Here is a 20,553-nt window from a genome sequence, read left to right on the forward strand (position 1 = left end):
ATTCCCGAAGGACATTTGATCATCCAGAAGAACACCTAGATCCTTAACTACCGTTAATCTACTGAGTGATTCTCCAGTTATAAAATAATACCAGCGAATTGGGTTCTTTTTGCGTGAGAAAGAGATCACAGAGCACTTGGACACACTCAGGGTATAAAGCAAATTTTGAGCACACCAATCGCTAAAGTCGTCCAGATGTCGCTGAAGTTTGATGCAATCAGCTGTCGAGCGTACATCAAAATAAAGCTTTAGATCGTCAGCATAAATTAAATATCGGCCTGATGGAATTATCTTACAGACATCGTTGAAAAATAATAAAAAAAGAAATGGTCCCAGATTACTTCCCAAGTAACAATCCAATAGCAAATAGGTTTTATTCATTTCTTATAGTAGTTTTATCAGAGCATTGCCAAGTGTATCGGATTTTATAATGGTTAGCCTCAAGTGAATTTTGTCTGATTTGATTAACAGTTCTGAAGTATGATTGAAGAAGACTTGAAGAAACACCCATAAAACCGCATTATTAATAAGGGTAATTCAACTTATAAGTGGTTTCAAAAAATACTTGATTCCAGTTTCAAAACGTCGTTACATAGCTTCCTTAAAACTTGACAATAGTTTTGACAAAGTTGTATCACCTTCTTCTATAAGATGGATTTATCTTCACAATGCTGCCATAAAACTCTCTTAAAACCGGATATTCTTGAAAAACAAATCATACTCTTAAGAAAGAACATTCTAGCATAACCAACTGATCTGTCAGAATGGACGCCAACACCTGGAGAAAATTAAAAAATAGTGGCTCTTTCAAACGAAAACTGAATAAAAATCTGTTCAATATTTTGAACATTCCTTCATCTGAACAGTCAGCAAAGTCGCAAAAAAACGACAATGTACAGGATAGTGATGCGCAGTGTCACAAGAATGAATTTCAATCAAACATTTCCTCAGACGTCCCGAAAGATTTAACGACAGTACGAGAGGACATGTTATGGCAGTCTAGTGCATCTTATAACGAGTGGCCGCATTCCGTAGATGAGGCATGGCAGTTTGAGCCTGCCGAAGAAGAGGATGAGAAGGATGATGATGAGGAGGAAGAGGAGGAAGATGACAAGGAGGATGACGAGGACAGCAAGAATGAAGCATTATTATCATCACTTAGGAGTTGGTCAATAACACACAATATTAAGCAAAATGCACTAAAAAACCTGATTACAATTATCAACGATCGCATTCCAAAAGTTTTGCCAAAAGATCCAAGAACTTTGCTACAAACTGCGCGTACTGTGTCCATTCAGCAAGTAGGAGATGGTCAATATTGGCACCATGGTCTACAACAATGCCTCAAAAATCTTTTTGCAAACACAAATGCGTCGATGACAATTGCCATCAACGTCAACCTCGATGGTTTACCTCTTTATAGAAGTTCTAAAGACGAATTCTGGCCGATTCTTTTCAATATTCATGATTTGCCTCACGTAGACCCTATGGTGATAGGTATTTACTATGGGAAAAGTAAGCCAAATGATTTGAATGCTTTTTTGGACCAATTTGTTAATGAATTGAACGATATTCTGAAAAATGGTATTACTATCAATAGTCACAGAATATTGATAAAACTTCGGTGCTTTATATGTGACTCCCCTGCAAGGGCATTTATTAAAGGTAAAAAAGTGAAAATATACAATTTTATAGGTAAAATCATCATCCTTATTCCAGGCGTAGCATATTGTAACGCACAAAATGGTTGCCAAAAATGCACAACATCTGGAGAGTATTCTTATTTATCTCATTGTAACTATTTTCCCTTGTCAAATAGTCTAAAAAGGACGGATGCAAATTTCCGAACTAAATCTTATGGATCACATCATAAAGTGGACACACCATTGCTACGTTTACCAATTGACATGATTGCCGATTTTCCAATTGGTGACTCACTTCATCTGATTGATTTGGGGATAATGAAAAAATGTCTCATTGGGTGGAGAGATGGCAAATTTGGAAATTACAGAATCAAATGGTCAGCACAAAATATATCAGATATCACGAAATATTTGACAAAGCTAAAACTACCAGCTGAAATACACAGAAATATGAGAGGTCTTGACTGCTTAAGTCACTGGAAGGGAACAGAATTTCGCAGCTTTTTGTTTTATATAGGCATAGTGATTTTGAAACCTTTTCTACCAGAAGATGTGTACGAACATTTTTTAATTTTTTTTTGTGCCATTACTATTTGCACATCCGATTCTCATTCTAATTTAATCGACTTAGCTGAAACGTTACTTCAACATTACATTGAACGATTTGTTGATATATATGGAGAAGATTTCATTACAAGTAATGTACATAATCTAAGTCATCTAACAGAAGATGTAAAGCGTTTTGGTTCTCTCCCAAGTTTCAGTGCGTACCCGTTCGAAAATAAGTTGTACCAGATCAAAAATTTAATTAGAAGTGGTAATAAACCATTAGCTCAGGTGGCAAAACGTTTAAGTGAACTTAACCAGTTAGAAGAAAATTGCAATCCAACATGTCTCAAATCTGAAATTCCATTATTAAAAAAACCTATTACTACATCTGAATCCGTTAATAAGTTTGCTAAAATTGAATTTAAAAGTTATTCGTTATATAACAACATGGCTAATAAGTGGTTCCTTGCTAAAAGTAATAAGATAGTTTCGTTCGATTATGCTAATGAACGAAATGAAAATATATCTGTAATAGGCAGCCCATTGATATATATCAGCGATTATTTTACAACTCCTGTAAATTCAAGTCATTTAAGCGTATTTTATTCTAAATGCGAAAAAGCAGCAAATACTCAATACTCACTAACAGACATAAGATGTAAAATGGTAGGAATACCAATCCCAAACAGAAGCGTAGATATGGTATTTATTCCCTTACTTCATACAATCAGTTGAAATGCATTGTTTAATCATTGTGTTGTACTCTTTTTATAATAAAACTATTAATTAACTTGTTATACATATTGTATATCGAGAATCGAGAACCTCTAATCGTACATATAGTTTATTCATTGGATACATCACATGTCTCTGTGGTAATTTCGTTAGTAATTTGAATCAAATTATCGTTCGAAGAAATCTTAGCAGCTCCGTATTCAGTCCTTGACTTTCAGTATTGCATATTCGTTGGTCTGTTTTTGTGTTTTGATGTCAAAACCTTCGCCGAGAGCCGTTGCTTACTGTTTTTAAGGACAGTTTTGAAGAATTTTTCGCAATCGAGTACAGAGAAATCCTTATCAGCTTGTATGATTAAATTCAAAAACAGCATACGAATATTTTTATAGAACTTTAATGGCACCTTGGTTTTAACATCGGTCGATGGCTCCTGCTGTGAATTTGTAGCTGCTTGTCGCACGGTTCCTGTCCAGGAACATAAGGTAAGAAAATGACGGGTAAAAAAGTAGTCGATTAACTTGTAGCAGCAGTCCATTCCTTGAGCTTTACCATTTATCCCACATATAAAGCTCATTTCCGATGAAAACTGCTGCATTAAACTTCCGTCTTCAAGCGATTTTTCCAAAGCTTCCAACTCTTCCACAGAGTTAACTGGTGCCAATAGATTCTTCTCATTTCTCTGTTGGGTCGAAACAGCAGCTGTTGGGGTCGAGCGGCAATAACAATGAGTCACAGCGTATTCCTGATTGGTTTGAATTTTTGCCAATGCTTGGATAATTTTTGACTGGTTCTGGAGAATGGTACGTTGATTTTCCAGAATTGTGTCAAAATTAGTGGTGTGATTGAACGTTTGACCGCTGCCTGACAAAATAATGACTTGGGATGAGTCGTCTTCTTCTTCTCTTTCTTCTGGGTCAATGTTTTCTGTCACGTAGAGCACTTGATCATTATTCTCTGGCATGGAAGCGGTGATCTACGATCAATAATGGTTACTTTGAACTTTAAAAACATACTAGAAATTTGGGCTACTTACCATTGGACTGGATTCAGAATTGGGTTCAACTTTCTCCGTTGTCATTAATTGTCCAACAAAACTATTAAAATCCTTTGCTGGATATACTGACGATTGAGGGATTCCTTGACGAAAACGTTTTTTTGGAGGTGCTACCGGATTATCCTCAATTTCTGTATCAGACCGTGCCTCCATTCGATCAAGCTCAATATCAGCTTCCTTGCGTGTCTGGAATTCTCTTTTCTTGACGCAATTCAATTTTTCCCACTTATCATCTGGAACAGATGTTTCTATTTGGGACAACTTTCCTACCAAATGTTTTTTTGGCCATCGAAGGATTCCTTTGGTTTCCCAGCCACTGGGCACGACACAGAGGCAGATTTCTCCGTCTTCTATCGTCTGAACAATCTTGAAAGGCATACTGAAAGTTGACGAATAAGTTTTAAAGTACTGGTAAGGTAAATAATGATGAAAAGGAATACCTACACGGTGCAATCTTTGTTAACGAATGGCGGAACAGTGAAAATACGAGAAGACCGTAACTGCCGTTTCCGTGTACCGTTTTCAACCGTAACTAAGTATTGTGCTTCCCGAGAAAATATTTCGTTTTCCAGTTTAATATAGTTGTGCGCAAAGGTAAATCATATATTATTGACAGTGTAAGCACGTGTAAGTTTTTTATGTTTATGCTCTTATTCTTTGCTTAGATAACATTTGTTTTGTCCTATTACGTACAGACTTACAAAACAACACAGTTACAATGTCTTACGTTAACCGAAAATGATAAAATTTAAATGCTGATTGCGTTTGTGAAAAATTTGTCCATGTTTGAACGGGTAAACACGAAGCAAGCTACCCTAGCATTCAGCTGATGAGCGAGAGAGAAATATTGTTGTTTTTCTCATCACTCTTGCGTTGACAGTTTCTTACGAGATTTCGTAAGAGTGTAAAAGAGATACTTTGACTGCGAGCAACCAGAACAGAGCTGCGCGCAACTGTTAGGCGCACAACTAAACCGACGAAAGAAAAATTTTAGATAATAATCGCAATAGATGTCAAACGAAAAATAAGTCTCTGCCTACTGAGATTTATTTTTAAAGAGTGGCAATGTGCTATGTGACCTATTTCACTGGAATGAATCAGCAACGATTATTCTTGTGGACTTGACACTCCGCGTTGACGTTTTATTTGTTTACACTGGAAGAAAAGAGCTTATGCCTGTCTCACGAAAAACTTGGTTATCTTGAATAATTCAAACAAGTGTTATTCAAGCGCATCTTGTCTTCTTCAAGAATACAATAAATATTGATGAACTTATCGCGCTCTTGGAAAAATCTTCTTTGTCTCGTGCAAGAAATATTATTTTTATTAGCGCTTTATGGTGGCTTAGGCTGAAACCATTGAAAAAATGGCGTTCAAGGCTGGTTTGATTACTTTCGTAATAGTAGCCAATATTACATATGGGCGTTAAAAAATATGGTGTTCTCTAATATCACAAGTGATTTTACACTTTTGAATAAATGTTTCAACATAAAAGAAGCTTCTTACCACAACTTCATTAAAATTTGGTAACTATCAGCTTCTTCATAAAATTATTGATTTTTTAAATTAAATTAAATTATTGAATAATCTAGCAGAAATAACCGGCGCGTTAAAATTTACTAACTTTTATGTCATAAAACATCGACAAACTGAACACGGCATGAAAAATTTATTATTAATTTGGTACAAAGTGAATGCTTTTATATTAATTTTTATTGTTATGCTTCATTTATATCCATTTTAGAAATGCAATGACTTTGGATACTTTTTTCTCTTATATAAGTTGTATAGCTCTTAGCCAGTACAAAAAATTAAACCTGTATCAGGCAAAGTAAATCGGTTCAAGTAATAAAGTCTATGAAATATTTATGACGTCTTGCAAGTGTTCTTTAAGATGAGCATCTTAAAACCATCAACCCTTGAGATAGTTTAAGATGACTCTTAATAGTCACTATAAATAGATATCGATAAAAATTACAAGTTTTATGAGGACCTTTAGAAATATTCTTGAGAACCGTCTTTAGTGTGGGCCTCTACAGTTTTATCAAAGATTTATAACAGTTTTATCGAAGTTCTGTAAAATTACAAGTTTTACGTTCGGTTTTAAAGAGCTAGTGCTAAAAATATCTTCAAGTGCACCTTGAAACTGAATTTGTTACTTGGGTTCCTTGTGGTACGCCCGACAAGCTCGTGAGGCATTGTGATTCACGACCGCCTATTTTTAGAGATAAGGTTCGGCCAATTAGGTATGATTTCAGCCATTCAATTATGTTGGAAGAGGCTCCAAGACGCTCGATTTTCGCCAATAGGATGAGGTGGTCTACGCGATCAAATGCTGCTTTTATATCTGTATACACGGCATCTACTTGAGCTTCGCTTTCCATAGCCCTAATGCAGTGCGAAGTAAACTGTGCTAAATTTGTCGTAGTTGATTTGCCTGGAAAAAAGCCATGTTGGTCTGTTGAGATGTATGCTTTAGCTTCTCGGAATAGCACTTCACCAGCTTTGAGCCCACGCAAAGACACGTAATTCCTCGATAATTTGCTATGTTTTGTTTATTGCCTTTTTTAAAAATTGGAAACATAATCGATTTTTTCCAGCGCGTTGGGAATATCGCCTGCGCCAGTGACTGATTAAGTAGTATTTTCAACGGAGCATATAGGGCGTTCGCACAGTTTATTAACACTATCGACGGGATTCCATCAGCCCTGCTGATGTTAAAGACTTCAATTTTTTCAGTTTTCAGTGCAGCCGAGATATCTTCTTTTGAGAAGCGGAAGTTTCTAAGGCTTAGCACATTGTTCGGAACGTCACGGATAGCACTTTCGACCTGAGTCGGATTAGCTGAAGCAGTTGCAAATACTTACACTCGAAAAGTGTTTAGCAAAGAGATTGCAAGTGTCATTCGGCTTGCTGGCAGTTTCGTCTGCTAGAAACATGCTGCAAGGAAGCCCGTTCTCTTTACGCTTCTCGTTTACAAAAGACCAGAAGCGTTTGGGGTTTCGTTTCAAATCTAATTGAGTACATATCGCATGTTTAGAATAGAGTAATCGATTGTACCTGGCAAAAGCGATTGTATTGCTGGCAAAAGCGAACTCCCGTTTTGTCAGGGGATCATGCCGATTGGTATTATTGCGAAGTGCCGTAAGCGACCGTTCGACCAGGGCGGCTTCGGTCGAGGGCGGGAGGGAGGAAAAAATGTTCTGAATTGCTGAATTAGAGTGTTCGAGAAAATGTCTACTGCTGCGTTAACACCGGTTGCGTTGTCTAATATTCCAGTCAATGAGGGAAAGTGTTTTTGGAGCCCAGAGAAATCCGTTTTTGAATCCGCTTACATCGTTGTCACATGTCACGAGTGTACCAAAGTATATGAATTCCTCAACTACTTCATATCGTTCCCCATTCAGCTCCTCTTTGGCACCAACACTATTTGAACTTTTCCATTGCTCTATGGTTGATTCTGGCATTCCCTGGCGCATGATTTGGACCCATCGAGCGTCGCACGGATCAGCTTAACTAGTTTCGTCGGAAAACCATGTTCTAGCATTATCTGCTACAGCTCATTTCGTTTGACTGAATTGTACGCCGTCTTAAAGTCCACAAACAGTTGATGAGTCTGCCAGTTGTCCACCTGGACCTTGTCTAGTAACTGACGCGGGGAAAACATTTGATCCGTTGTGGAGCGGAAACCAGCATGGTACTCGTCGACGAAGGACGGACTCCGCAAATAGTCTCAGCTTACAAAATAGGATACCAGAGAGCACGTTATAGACAGAATTAAGTAATATAATGCCACGATAGTTTTTACCCGCTAGTCGATATCCTTTTTTAAAAATTGGGCAAATGAGGCCATTCAACCACTCCTCCGGCCAGATCCTGACAATGATCCGGTTCGATTACTTCCTACGGCCGCTTGTTCCTGGCTTTCAGAAGTTTTAGAGTCTCCATTTGGATGCCTCCAGGTGTGTTTTCGAATATATAGACGTGGAAAGTAGGTGCTACAGATAGACTTTTGGACTTTGAACGTGTGTAGTCTTTTTTTTGCATGTTACCCGAAAGATTTACTGAAGTTCAGTTTTTTCGCCACATATCTGAGCTGTCTGGATTCCTCTTGAAAGCTTCAATTACCCGCCTATACTGTGTGATCATCATGTCGTCATGCGTACTGATTTGTCAGCGACATTCGATAAAACCAATCATACTATTGTGGCTTCCAAAGTGGAAAGTTTCGGTATTTGCAACAGTGTTTTACGCTGGTTCGGTTATTTACTTCGTAGGTCGCAAATTGATTGTGACATTTGGAGATTTTGAACGATAATTTCCTCCCTCGTGTTGAATCCCTCATAGTAGTCATTTGGGACCGTTAAAACTTCTGCTGTACTTCAATGATGACAACTGCGTACTTAAATAATTTCACCCTTAGTCGATAATATGAAGTTTTATTTCAAGATTCGCTCCAAGCTTGCTGCAATATGTCATTGGCAAGAGATTGATGCAACTTAACTAAACTGCATGCTCAATTATTTCTTTCGCCCGTATTCGTTAATCTGTCATTTTAAGCTACAAGGCCCGTGGCATCCAAATCCAACGTGGAACAAATTTCCCTTTCCTCAAATCCTTAAATTTTCCTTAAAGCCTTCTACAAGAATGCTTCGACATTCTGCCAGACGGCGTTACGGCAGTTGGCTGGATCTTTACCCATGACCGATAAAAAAAAAGAATGTCGGCATGTTTTTTAGCTTTTTCGATCAGCGGCTTCTCGCTTTAGACCACAAAATTATCGGAGTAGATTGTCCGTTTGAGGACCACCGGAAATTTTTCTATTGATCGCAGACCACATCCTTCTTCGCGTGACACTTCTTGATGAAGGTGACAGCTTTTTTCAGATACTTCATGCTGTATATATCCCTAGTCGCCAGGAGCCCCGAAAAAAAGAACAGCAGCTTTCCTTCTCGCTGATTGCCAGCCCTAGAAGGACCTTCTTTAGGAACTTGATGTGGGAGATATATTCGATGCTTTGCTTATCTCCTTGATCGGGGACGTAAGGTACCTGGTCTCCTGCCAGTCGTTGCTGTCCAGCGTCAAGTAGGTCTTGTCATCCAGTTTGATCACGACGGACAGTGGAACGGATTCAAAAAAAGGCGGACATCAGCTTTTGCAGGGAAACTACTAAGTTTTTTGCATTTGTGTTTTAACTTTAACTTGTTTATTTGAAGCTAAAAATTAACAATGCCTAAGAAAAAGTAATACAAAATATTATTTAAGAAAGTTTTGTTGAAGAAAGAAATCTTCTATCTCTTAAGGTAAATAAGTTATAGTGCTATACAAACTAATGTATCCCGTTAATAACAGTTTTTCTAATTTTTCTATGGGTATTTTCTTTTCGACGAATTTTTAATGTTCCACAACGTTTAGCATACTGTGAAAATACATTTTTTTGCTGAAAGAAGTGGGGCTCTACCCTTCTGGGTTTAAGAGCTATTGCAGCTTTCGTCTAATTTTCAACCAACTTTTAAGGGGCTTTATGTTAAAAGAGCGCAGGTATGCGTAGCCATTCTCCGCAGAACATTTGAGCGACGCTTTCACCATTCTGCAGAAGGCAGAGGTGGTTGAAAACGCCGGATCGGTTATATCCGGCCTCACGATTACCAACTTTTTCGTTCCGGGGTGGAGTTGGCAGTGCGAACAAAGCATCGAACGTAGTTGCTTGACTATTTTCGCCATAGCTGCTACAAATCAACTGATCAAACGCTTTCAAATTTTTTGCTGTACACAACGGGGTTGCAACGGTTGGCGATGCGTCCACCACCAGGTGGCAGGGTAATCACTAATCACATCCCAAGCAGCAATTTAAGTTTTATTGCGTTACTCTAGTGGTTTTCATGACCAATTTCGTTAAGCCGGTAATAAGTCAGATAATCATGATCAATTTGATTTATCTATACCTATAAAGAAGGATTTCTGTCTGTCTGTCTGTCCTGTGTTCCTTATAGAATCAAAAACTACTGAACCAATCGGCGTGAAAATTTGCATGTAGAGGTTTTTGGGGCCAGGAAAGGTTTTAGTGATGGTTAGAGACCCCTCCCCCCACTAAGAGGGGGGGCTCCCATACAAATGAAACACAAATTTCTGCATAACTCGAGAACTAATCAAGCAAATGGAACCAAATTTGGCATGTGAAGGTTTTCGAGGGCAAGAATATTTTCTATAGTAAATTAGGACCCCTCCCCACTTTAGGAGAGGGGGCTCCTGTACCAAAGAAACACAATTTTCCTCATAACTCGAGAAGTAATTAAGCAAATGGAACCAAATTTGGCATGTGGGTGTTTTTGGAGACAAAAATTTTTTCTATGATGAATTGGGACCCCTCCCCGTTTTAGGAGGGGGGGGGATCCTATACACATGAAATACAAATTTCCTCATAACTGAAGAACTAATCAAGCAAATGGAACAAAATTTGGCATGTGAAAGTTTTCTAGGGCATGAATATTTTCTATGGTGACTTAGAACCCCTCCCCACTTTAAGAGGGGGGGCTCCTATACAAACGAAATACAAATTTCCTCATAACTCGAGAAATAATCAAGCAAATGGAACTAAATTTGACACGTTGGTGTTTTTGGAGACAAAAATATTTTCTATGATGAATTGGGATCCCTACCCACTTTAGGAGGGGGGGTCCAATACAAATGAAATACAAATTTCCCCATAACTCGAGAACTAATCAAGCAAATAGAACCAAATTCGGCATGTGGAGGTTTTTGGAGGCAAAAATATTTTCTACGGTGAATTAGGATCCTTCCACACTTCAAGAGGGGGGGCTTCTACACAAATGAAATACAAATTTCCTCATAATTCGAGAACTAATCAAGCAAATGGAACCATATTTGGCATGTGAGAGTTTTAGATGGCAGAATTTTTTTTCTGTGGTGTATTACGACCCCTTTCCCTTTTAAGAGGGTGGGCTCCCATACAAATGAAATACAAATTTCCTTATAATTTGAGTACTAATCAAGCAAATGGAACCAAATTTAGCATGTAGGAGATTTTTGAGTCTTGAATTTATTTTATGATAGTTAGAGACCTCTCACCCCTGTGGTAGGGGGATATGACTCTCATACAAATAAAACAGAAATTTTTGCGAAACTCAAAAACTAATCCAACTCGAGAAATTCGAGGCTCTTCCATAAAACATTAATCAATAACAAGACCACAAAAACTATCTATAGTAACACTAGATTATTCAGGACGAGCCGGTCGCGAGTGTTGCCGGTGACCCGCCGTCGGAAGCGCCGCCCACTGGGGGGCTTGCAAAACTCGAGATAGTGACAAAGATCATCCGAGATTCATGATTTATGTACAACACAGGTTAATTTGTGGCAATACGAAGTTTGTCGGGTCAGCTAGTCTTATATAAACACAAGAGCTATGTATACTCTCATATCACCAAATAGCCATCGAATCAGTCTTATGACTGCCTGAGGTCCATAAACCAAACCTAACTGCATTGTAATTTTAGCTAGGGGAAGAAACCATGATTTTTGTAACTAGTGGTTAAGCTCATGTAAAACTCTTTCAAGGGATTTTTATGCTTGAGATTGAGACAAGGGTTATTTAAGACCGTTTCCGTCTTGGTTTTGTCCCTGACTGAAATTGAATTAAAGAAAATAAATAAATGAAATTAAAAGACTAAAAAGGATAAAACGGGAAAGAAAAACAAAACGTGACAGAAAGGTGGGAAAAGCAGGACATAAAAGAGAACAGAACAGACGAAATCGAGCAACAGAATAGAAAAAGAGCTGAAAAGTGAAAAAAAGACGAAAACCGGGACCGAATAGAAGAAAAAAGTAGAAAGTCGGACGGAACATGATAAAAAACGACAGAAAAAGAGGAAAAATGAGTCAAAAAATGATGAAAAATGCGAAAAATGATGAAAAACGGAACAGAGGAAAAACAGGGCTTAGGAAGCGGAAGAGAAGAAAAGAAACAGGGAAAGAGGAAACATCAGGCAGGAAAAAAGAAATAAGGAGGTTGAAAAGCAGAGAAAAGCAAAGCGAATATGGAGCATAAAACAAGAGAAATCCAAAGAAAAGTCGATAGAGGATCCGAGGAAAACGGGAGAAAGAGATCAAATGGTATATAAAAGGAGAAAGCTGGGACATACATTGGGGAAAAAGAAGAAAAGTAAAAATAAAATAACAAAAAAAAACGAAAGAAAAACAAAAAGAACAAAATTAGATAGGAAACGGAGAAAAACAGAACAATAAAGCAGGAAACATAGGAAAGAAAAAATGGAAAACGAGACAAAAAGATGAAAAACTGGACTGGAAAAGTGAAAAAACTGAACAGAAAAGAAGTAAAACGTCAATGTCAATTTAATTTCCGGTAAAACTTCGTGTCCATGAGCGGTTTGAAGTTAAAATTCAAGTTCAAATTATTCCAAATTCAAGTATAATTTAATGTCCTATGTCAAGTCCGATACTAAGTCCAATTTGAACTCTATTTTCTGGTGCAGTTCGAAGTTTGATTTCCAGTTCAATTTCAACTCTGATTTTAACTCGAATTGCACACGAACATTCGGAGTTTTGAACCTAATCAACCGGTATTTTGGTGATAAGTAATAATAAATTCGCCATCCTACGACAACTCCAAGATATTTATCTAAAAGGTCGGGTTCCCCACCACAGAGATCATTGACAAATTTTATCCTGACTTTGTTTAACAAACATGGCTAGTAATTTATTTTTTTAAAGACAACTTCCGCCCCTGGGCACGCCCGTGAAGCCCGAGAAGTACACATCATATTAGTTGAGTTCTCCCTCTGCTTGAGTGCATCTCCTCTGCATTAACAGCACAGACGAGGAGGACAGATGTTGCAGGTACCCTTAAACATACTGTAGTGGTGCAGCGCTTTCGGCATCCGGCAACCGCAACGTTAAACTCAAAATGTCTGTGCCACAAATGCTTCGATTACCGGATTGAGTTTTCTATGGGATTTTCTCCACTGGCACTTCACTGGCTGGAGAGACAGACTGGCGAGGGGACGACTGGGGGCTGTCGGATTGAATTTCATAGTTTCGTCGTCCGTCCGTCCGTCCGCCCGTCGGTATGGGGACGCGTGCGACTGGAAGAACTAATCACACCGGGTAAGTGCAACTTGGTTTTGTTTTGGCAATTTTGGTTTTGTTTCGAATGAAGCAGTTTGTTGCTTTATCCATTCGTAACTTGTTGTTAAGGCTTAAATAAAATTAAAAAGGTGATGTTTAAGGTCATTTGACGGTATAATTGAAGCAGTCGGTGGGACAAACTTTAATGATAGAGTTGAGTAATATTATTCCATTCTGCTAATGGAATATTGCACTTGCAGGGCTCCGTACAAACTGGGACTAACTTTACAGTGCAATTTGATACATTTTTGAGGTGCTTCTACGTAGTAAAACTAATTAGCCTGTAATGAGATAGAGCGCGAAACTTTTGCATTCTCTGGGTGCAACAATAATGAAATTTCGATCCGAGAAAGCATAGTTTGCTTACCATCAAAGGGATAAGCACAAAATTGATATTAAATTTTTCCATTGCGAAACGAAGTCAAATGACAAGCGCTTCGTTTTCTCTATTCGTTTAACCTTTGAAATGAACAGTAATGGCCTTCTCTACTTTCTTCTTTCCAAAGGAAAGAAATCCACCGATCTGTAAAAGCAGCTTAAAAGCTTTCGCCAGCTAGCCGGCTGCGCTAACAAGGCGTAGCTTCGAACTTACCTTTCGATTCTCCACCGGCATGCTGGACGTCCGCAGCCGCTGTTGCTTGGCATCCTCCGATGGCGGTCCTTCGCGGCCCGGAGCCGGCGTTCGGCTGCCGTCCCGACCGCCGCCGCCGCCGCCGCCACCACCGCAAACGATGGCCGTGGTGCTGATGCTGACGGTTCGATGTGGCACCGCCGAGTGCTGGTGCTGGTGCTGGTGCTGGTGGTTGCTGAAATTGGCATCGTTCTCGCCATTCTGGTATCGACTATCCGCTTTGATGCCGGGGACCAGGGTAGCGCCTTCGCCGCTACCTCCTCCGCCGCCGTACTTCAACCGATAGCCCGAAGATGACGATGACATATTGCTGGTGCCGCTATTTATGCCAAGGTTGAAATTGAGCTGCTGTTTGGTATTATTGTTGTTGTTGTGGTTATTGTTGCCTCCACCGCTATCGGCCATCATCAGTGCCGCGTCCTGGTCGAGCGGTCCGTTGTTAACGGTGCTGGTGCTGACGCCGCTTACACTTTCCACCAGCGTCGAGAGGGTCGACGTCGACGAACCCAGATTGGTGCCGCTGGCGTTTGCCCCAAGCGATGGGAACTTATCACGTGGTTCGAATCTGAAATTGTAACGGATAGGGGGAAAAAAAAAGAAAACGGCTTTAGAGCGTGGCAGAGAAAAGGATCAAATACGGAGACGCCGGATGTCATCTGTACCGACCCCGCATACAAGCAATCTAATTCAATGTGAGCAAACTTCCAGACCGCTGCCGCGGTATGCTACTGAATATGATTTGTGCCGACGGGCAAAACATATGATATGCATTTGAAGGCAGCAACTTTTCTTTGCAGAACTTGCAGCAGCAGGAACGAAGTGCACCTTCAAGTCGTACCGCATTCGAATGCCAAAGAAACGACAGAAGCCGGTACGGCCGGCGTAGAGATCAAACATTTTCCTTTTCATACCACATCGTCGTCGTCGGGTGGAAAACGAGAATTGAGATGAGAATCTGATATGTTTTCCGTTACGATCATGGCGTTGAACCTAAATTGGTTTTAGTGCCACGGTGATATTTCACTGTTTTCTGTACAGGAAATTGGTACAAGCAGTGAAATAAACTTTTTATTCTTCTAACGTAAGGTTTTTAAGAACGTCACTGTGTTTTACTGCAAATTACACTTTGAATGAGACAATAAAAAGCGGCCATTCATATACCATAAAGTTTTATCTCCTGACGCATGTGCTGACGTAAACGCATGCACCGAGCTTTACTATTCGGAATTAAGCCTGCTTTAGTACTTTAAGATGTTGATTGCCCGGCCGCCTTCTCAAAAAGAAGGCGTCATCAAAAAAATCATTTTAAATCGGATATTTTTGAAACTCTCAGGGAATAAATAAACACATATTAGCTATGTTTTCGCAAAGTTAGTTTTGTTGGAATAAACCGTTTCAATTTGTCGTTCAGTGTAGGACATGGGAACTGTTATACGCTTGACCATTGTATGGTTCCAGCAGAACATCAAGCTGTCAACATAACGTCAGCTGTCAGATGCTGCTAGCTGTCATAACGAGCGGCAACACAGTGACGCACAAACATGTGTTTAGGTTTAATTAAATATTGTTTTCTTATACATCACTAATAGAATGTAACCTAGAAATAAGCAGCGGGGTGGTGTGGCTGTCAAACTACATACATTGTACATGTCCCACTCATTGATTTTGGTACTTTTGGTTCTGGTGCCTACTTAAAGGTTTATTCATTTTAAGACTACCGAAATTAATTAGAAAGCAGTTAAACACAGCCTTTTAGCTATAATTTAAGTAATATTAGCTGTTATTTTCGATATACTGGCTGGTTCCAAGTTGTCGCCGTCCATGGATGTTTAGCCCGTAAAATTTTGACAATTTCACACCCCTGGAAATAAGACTTGCGATATGTGTTGCCAATAAAATTAATCTCTTTTACTCAGGCTAAGATAAATAGTGGTCTTAATAATCTAAAACCTAGATCCAACAGGTCTATTCAACCTCCTCTTCTAGGCTAAATGCCCGGATCTTGGACTTTACGCTACCTGTCAAATCCTGTGCAACACTTCCACCATCTTTGATATATACTTTTATCCACTCTTTTTATTCAAATCCTGGTCGTGTTTGAAGACTCTGTTTTCCGGAACATACCCTGCATAATCGTTGGCTTCCTACCATTCCATCACCAACTTCGCCTAATGGCACGATGCCAGATCCGACCAAAAACAGAGTGTCATCTTCGTGGAACCGGAGGAAGGGCAGCAGGCGCTTCTGGAGGCACTCTGCTTTATATGTTTGGCCATAGATGGTGCCGGTCGTTAAGCACGGCTTACTGAATTTGCCGCGCCAGCAGGTCACCTGCCACACCGAAGTTTCTTCCTGGACTTCTTCGGACAATCCAAGCGGGACTTGTCGACGAAAAACATCAGGCCGCGAATCTGCTTGGCGTCCGCTTTAATCATCCATCTCATCTCGCGCGGTACAGCTTCCTGGCACGGAACTACTTCGGTTAGGTGCCTTCCTTACCTTGAAGACATGAAATCCGGCCCGCTTCATTGTCTGCTGGACGAACCGCAAGACGGAAGAGTTGACCTTCTTGGTCATGCCCCTATTCGAAAGGTTCGAAATTTGCTTGAAATAAACCCTCACCTTCCTTGCCTTCTCGGGATCCGGTCGTCTTCGCTTTTCTTCTGCTGCCCAGCTCGCTGCTGCTAGGACTAGTGTTCGATTCCCAACTGTTTTGCGATCCACCGGCTGGGAGGATCAGCTTGGATTTTTCACGACAGCGCCCATAATTTTTTGTCGAAGTATTTTTTGCTTGGAAGCCATCTCGATAACCACTTGTGACAGATTGTGGCCAAATTTTGCACATGTAAACATTGTACTCTAAATTAGTTGTACCCAAAATTTCGTCATTTTTTACCCAGGCAATAAAAATTTAGACTCAAAGTTATAACGAAAATACTGGCTACAAAAAAAAGTACAGAAAAAAATGTTGAATTGTAAGACCTATTTTAAGTTAAAAAGTAATGGTGGAAACGCCGAATGAGAACTCGGAAAGTTATATTCTATTACATGGAATGTTTTGATATATTTTTTCTTGCATGCCAATTTCCAATCTAAACAAAAGAAAGACCTGACAGAGGGTAAACGTGACATAAAGAAAGGAATCAAGTGGAAAAAAAGAAAAAGGACGTAAAAAGAGGGAAGAGGTAACAAAGAGGAGACCAAACACTGAAAAAGAGGAAGAACAGAAGAGAAAAGAAGAAATGAGAGTGGAGAAGGAAAAATTGTAAATAAAACGAGCAGAACGAGAAAGAAAATGAGGACAACCGGGACAGAAAAAGAAAAAAACGCGAGAGAAAAGGAGGAAATGAATTAGAGAAAATACGAGCGCAAATAAAAGAATGAAAATAACGAAAGAAAAGGGAGAACAAATTAGAACGGCAGATAAAACTGAAAAGAAAAACAGCATGTGAAAGAAAAGAAGAACATAAAAATGAAAACAGAACAGACGAAAACGAAAAAAATAGAAAAGGAGAGATGAAGGGAAAAGGCGAAAACTGGTGTCGAATTAATGAAAAAAAAAGCCGAATCGGGACAGAAAATTGAGAAGGAAAAGAAGAAAAACGAAGCGCAAATCGGGATAGGAAATGAAGAGAAACAGAGAAAGAGGAAAACCGGATAGAAAAAAATGAAAAACGGGACAAACAGAGAGAAAACGGCGCGGAAACGTGAAAGAAAAAGTGGGAAAACGAAACAAGAAAAAAAAGGCAAAGAGAAAAAGAGGAATATCGAGAAAAAAAAAAGAAATCACCGTTTGTAGCAAAAAGATCATTTTTATTCATATTGAACACAAAAGAGCAATTTTGTGTTTATTTTCTAATCCAATTTAAAGTTAAATTGCAAGTCTACTTCAATTTCAAGTGAAAAAGAAGAAAATAGAAGGAAAAAGAGGGCAAAAGAGCAACTGAACAGAAAACAACAAAAACGAAGAAAACGAGAAATAAATGAGTACAAGAAAAGCAACACCGGAACAACATAAAAGAAAACAATAAAAAAAACGGAGAAACAAATTAAAACAGCAGACAAAAGGGATAAAACGGAAAGTAAAAACATAATGCAAAAGAAAGGAGAAAAGGACAAAATAAGAAGAAAAGCGGAACAGACGAAAACGAAAACAATGGAAAAAGATTCAAATAGGGGGCCGAATAAAAGAAAAAAATCGAAACGGGACAGAAAGTGCCAAAAAAACGAGAAAGAAAAGAGGAAAAACAAAGACGTAAATCGCGATAGGAAATGAAGAGGAACAGAGAAGAGGGGCAACAATGGATAGAAAAAAGGACAAGTAAAAGAAGCAAAAACGAGACAAATAGAGGGAAAACGGTACAGAAAACGAAAAAAAACGTGATTGGAGAGGTGGAAAGATGAAAAAAGAAAGAGAAAAGAAAATAGTGAGAGAGAAAAATGAAAACCAACGAAACGAGGAAAACGGAAAAAGAGGACAAACAGGAAGTTAAAGAAGAAAGATGGTACAAAAATGGGAAAATGAGCAAGAAAATGAGAAAAGAAAAACAGGAAAAGTGGACCAAAGAAAAACTGGAAAAACAGCAGATACAAAAGGAAAACAGGACTGCAAAGCTAGATAGGCTTTCTTTACATCGTACATTGTATCTTTGCATCATGTTATTGTTTCTTTTCAGCGATTTATTGTAATTCTTATCGTCTTTTGTGGAGTTTTTGGTTTGATGGCGTTTTTATTTGTAGTTTTTTTAAACTTGTCTTGTCATTTTGCTGTCTTCTTATTGTCTTTTATTGGCATTACCTTTTCTTTTTGGCATTTTTCGGTACGTTTTGTCGCTTTTTTGGCGTTTTTGCAGTGTTTTTCTTTTGTATTTTTAACTTCTTGCATCTTTTCTTCATTTTCTTTTCGCCTTCTTATCTTCGCTTCCTCGTCATATTTTCGTCGTATTTCCGTTGTTTTTTCACTATCCTTTTGTTGTTCATTTGCTGTCTTTCGTCGTGTTCTTGTAATATTACCGTCGGCTTTGTGTCATCTTTTGTTACCTTTTCTTCGTATTGTTCAATTCTTTCATATCTGTATGTATTTTTAACGTCTGTTTTTGGTATTTTTGTCGCTTGTTTTCAAGCGAGTTTGCGCTCCTTCTGTTTCGTTTTCTTGTTGCTATTTTGGCGAATTTTTGTCGACATTTTGCCCCATATTCTTCGTTTTTTTTATCATTTTTTCATAATTTTTCTTCCAGTTTGTTGTCAATACAATAAAAATTCTTGTATTTCGTTTGCTATTTCGTTATCGTCATCTTTTGTCACCATTTTATCGTCTTTTCGTTGTATTTTTGTTGCCCTCCACCGTCCTGCCGTCGTTATTTTATCGTCCTACAGTCGTCTCTTTATCGCGTTTTGATCATCCAGCTGCAACCTTCTTCTTGCCTGTTCATCGCTTATCTCCGTCCGTTTTTGGCTGTTGTTTTTTAAATCGTTTTTTCGTTGTCGCTCCGTCGTATTGCAGTAGTTTTTTTTCGTTTCTCGCTTTAAATTTTTGTTAATTTTCATTGCCTTTTTTGGTGTATTTGTAACGCTTTTTCCACCATCTTTGTTTTTTTACTTACATTTCCATTTTTTCATCGTTTAGTCGTCGCATCACTGTCACTGTTTCCTTATGTCTCGGTTGGTTTTTGGTTGCTTGTTTGAAGTTTTTTCTTCGTTGTTGCATTTTCGTCATCTTTTTGTCGCCGTTTCGTCGCCTTTTCATCGGTTTTCAAGCCGTCTCTTCATCGTCTTTTCCTCGTCTTTTTGCTATCTATTCATCGCTCTTTTATTGTCTTTTCACCATTCTTACCGGCTTTTTTTGTTGTGTGGTTATGCAACAACATTTTCATCGTTTTTTGGCAATTTTGATTTGTCTTTCCGCTGTCAGCTCTTCGCTTTTCATCGTTCTCATGTCGTTTTTACCTTTGTTATACTATATAACAAAGGTTTAGAAATTGGTCGAAAAACACGAAATTGATCCAAGGCCCGGAGGGCCGAGTCACATGTACCAATCGATAGGGTTCGACGAACTGAGCAATGTCTGTGTGTGTGTGTGTGTATGTATGTGTGTATGTGTGTATGTGTGTTCGCTCCGAATTTTCTATCGCCTGTTACTCGGAGATGGCTGAACTAATTCGACCGCTATTACTTTTGTTTGAAAGGTATTATTGCCTAGTATATCACTATTAAATGGTTTCGTAGTCTGACTTTTCGTTTGAAAGTTATAAGCAAAAATGTGAAAACTACGTGACATGGTTTTCTCCGGAACCACGCAACCAATTTTAACGATCTTAGTACCAAACGAAAGCTCTTACTATTACTAAACATTTTGCTAAGTTTTATTGAAAACGGACAAGCAGTTTAAAAGTTAGCCTTGAAAAACCTGTTTTGACTAGGTACAAATGAACGCCTGTTTCTCAGAGATGGCCAAACCGATTTACGCGCTATTAGTTTCATTTGGCAGGTAATATAGCCGGATAGATCACTATTGAATGGTTTTCTAATTGGACGTTTAATTTGAAAGTTATGAGCAATTGAATACACCATTAGTGATGTCCGACATTTTCAATTATTCGATTACCGATTAATCGGCGAGCGTTGTCTGCACTAATCGATTAATTCAACTATTCGTACTAGTGGTATTCGATTAGAAATATTCGAATACTTTTTTCATTAATTCGATTACTCGAACGATTATGAACGATTAGCGGCCATTATTCGGAGATTATTCGCATTCATAGTATTTCCTTTGA

The 20,553-nt window shown here is 38.7% G+C and overlaps 1 protein-coding gene across 1 annotated transcript in view; it reads right to left on the reverse strand.

Moving 5' to 3' along the window:
• Positions 1–20,553, reverse strand: part of LOC128746412 (uncharacterized) — a 127,593-nt gene that overhangs the window by 17,069 nt on the left and 89,971 nt on the right. The window contains exon 5 of the mRNA XM_053843460.1: positions 13,739–14,342. Within this exon, the coding sequence (XP_053699435.1) occupies positions 13,739–14,342 (604 nt within the window). The remainder of the gene's footprint in view (positions 1–13,738; positions 14,343–20,553) is intronic.

The sequence above is a fragment of the Sabethes cyaneus genome, chromosome 1, assembly GCF_943734655.1.
Source record: "Sabethes cyaneus chromosome 1, idSabCyanKW18_F2, whole genome shotgun sequence".
NCBI classification, from domain to species: domain Eukaryota; kingdom Metazoa; phylum Arthropoda; class Insecta; order Diptera; family Culicidae; genus Sabethes; species Sabethes cyaneus.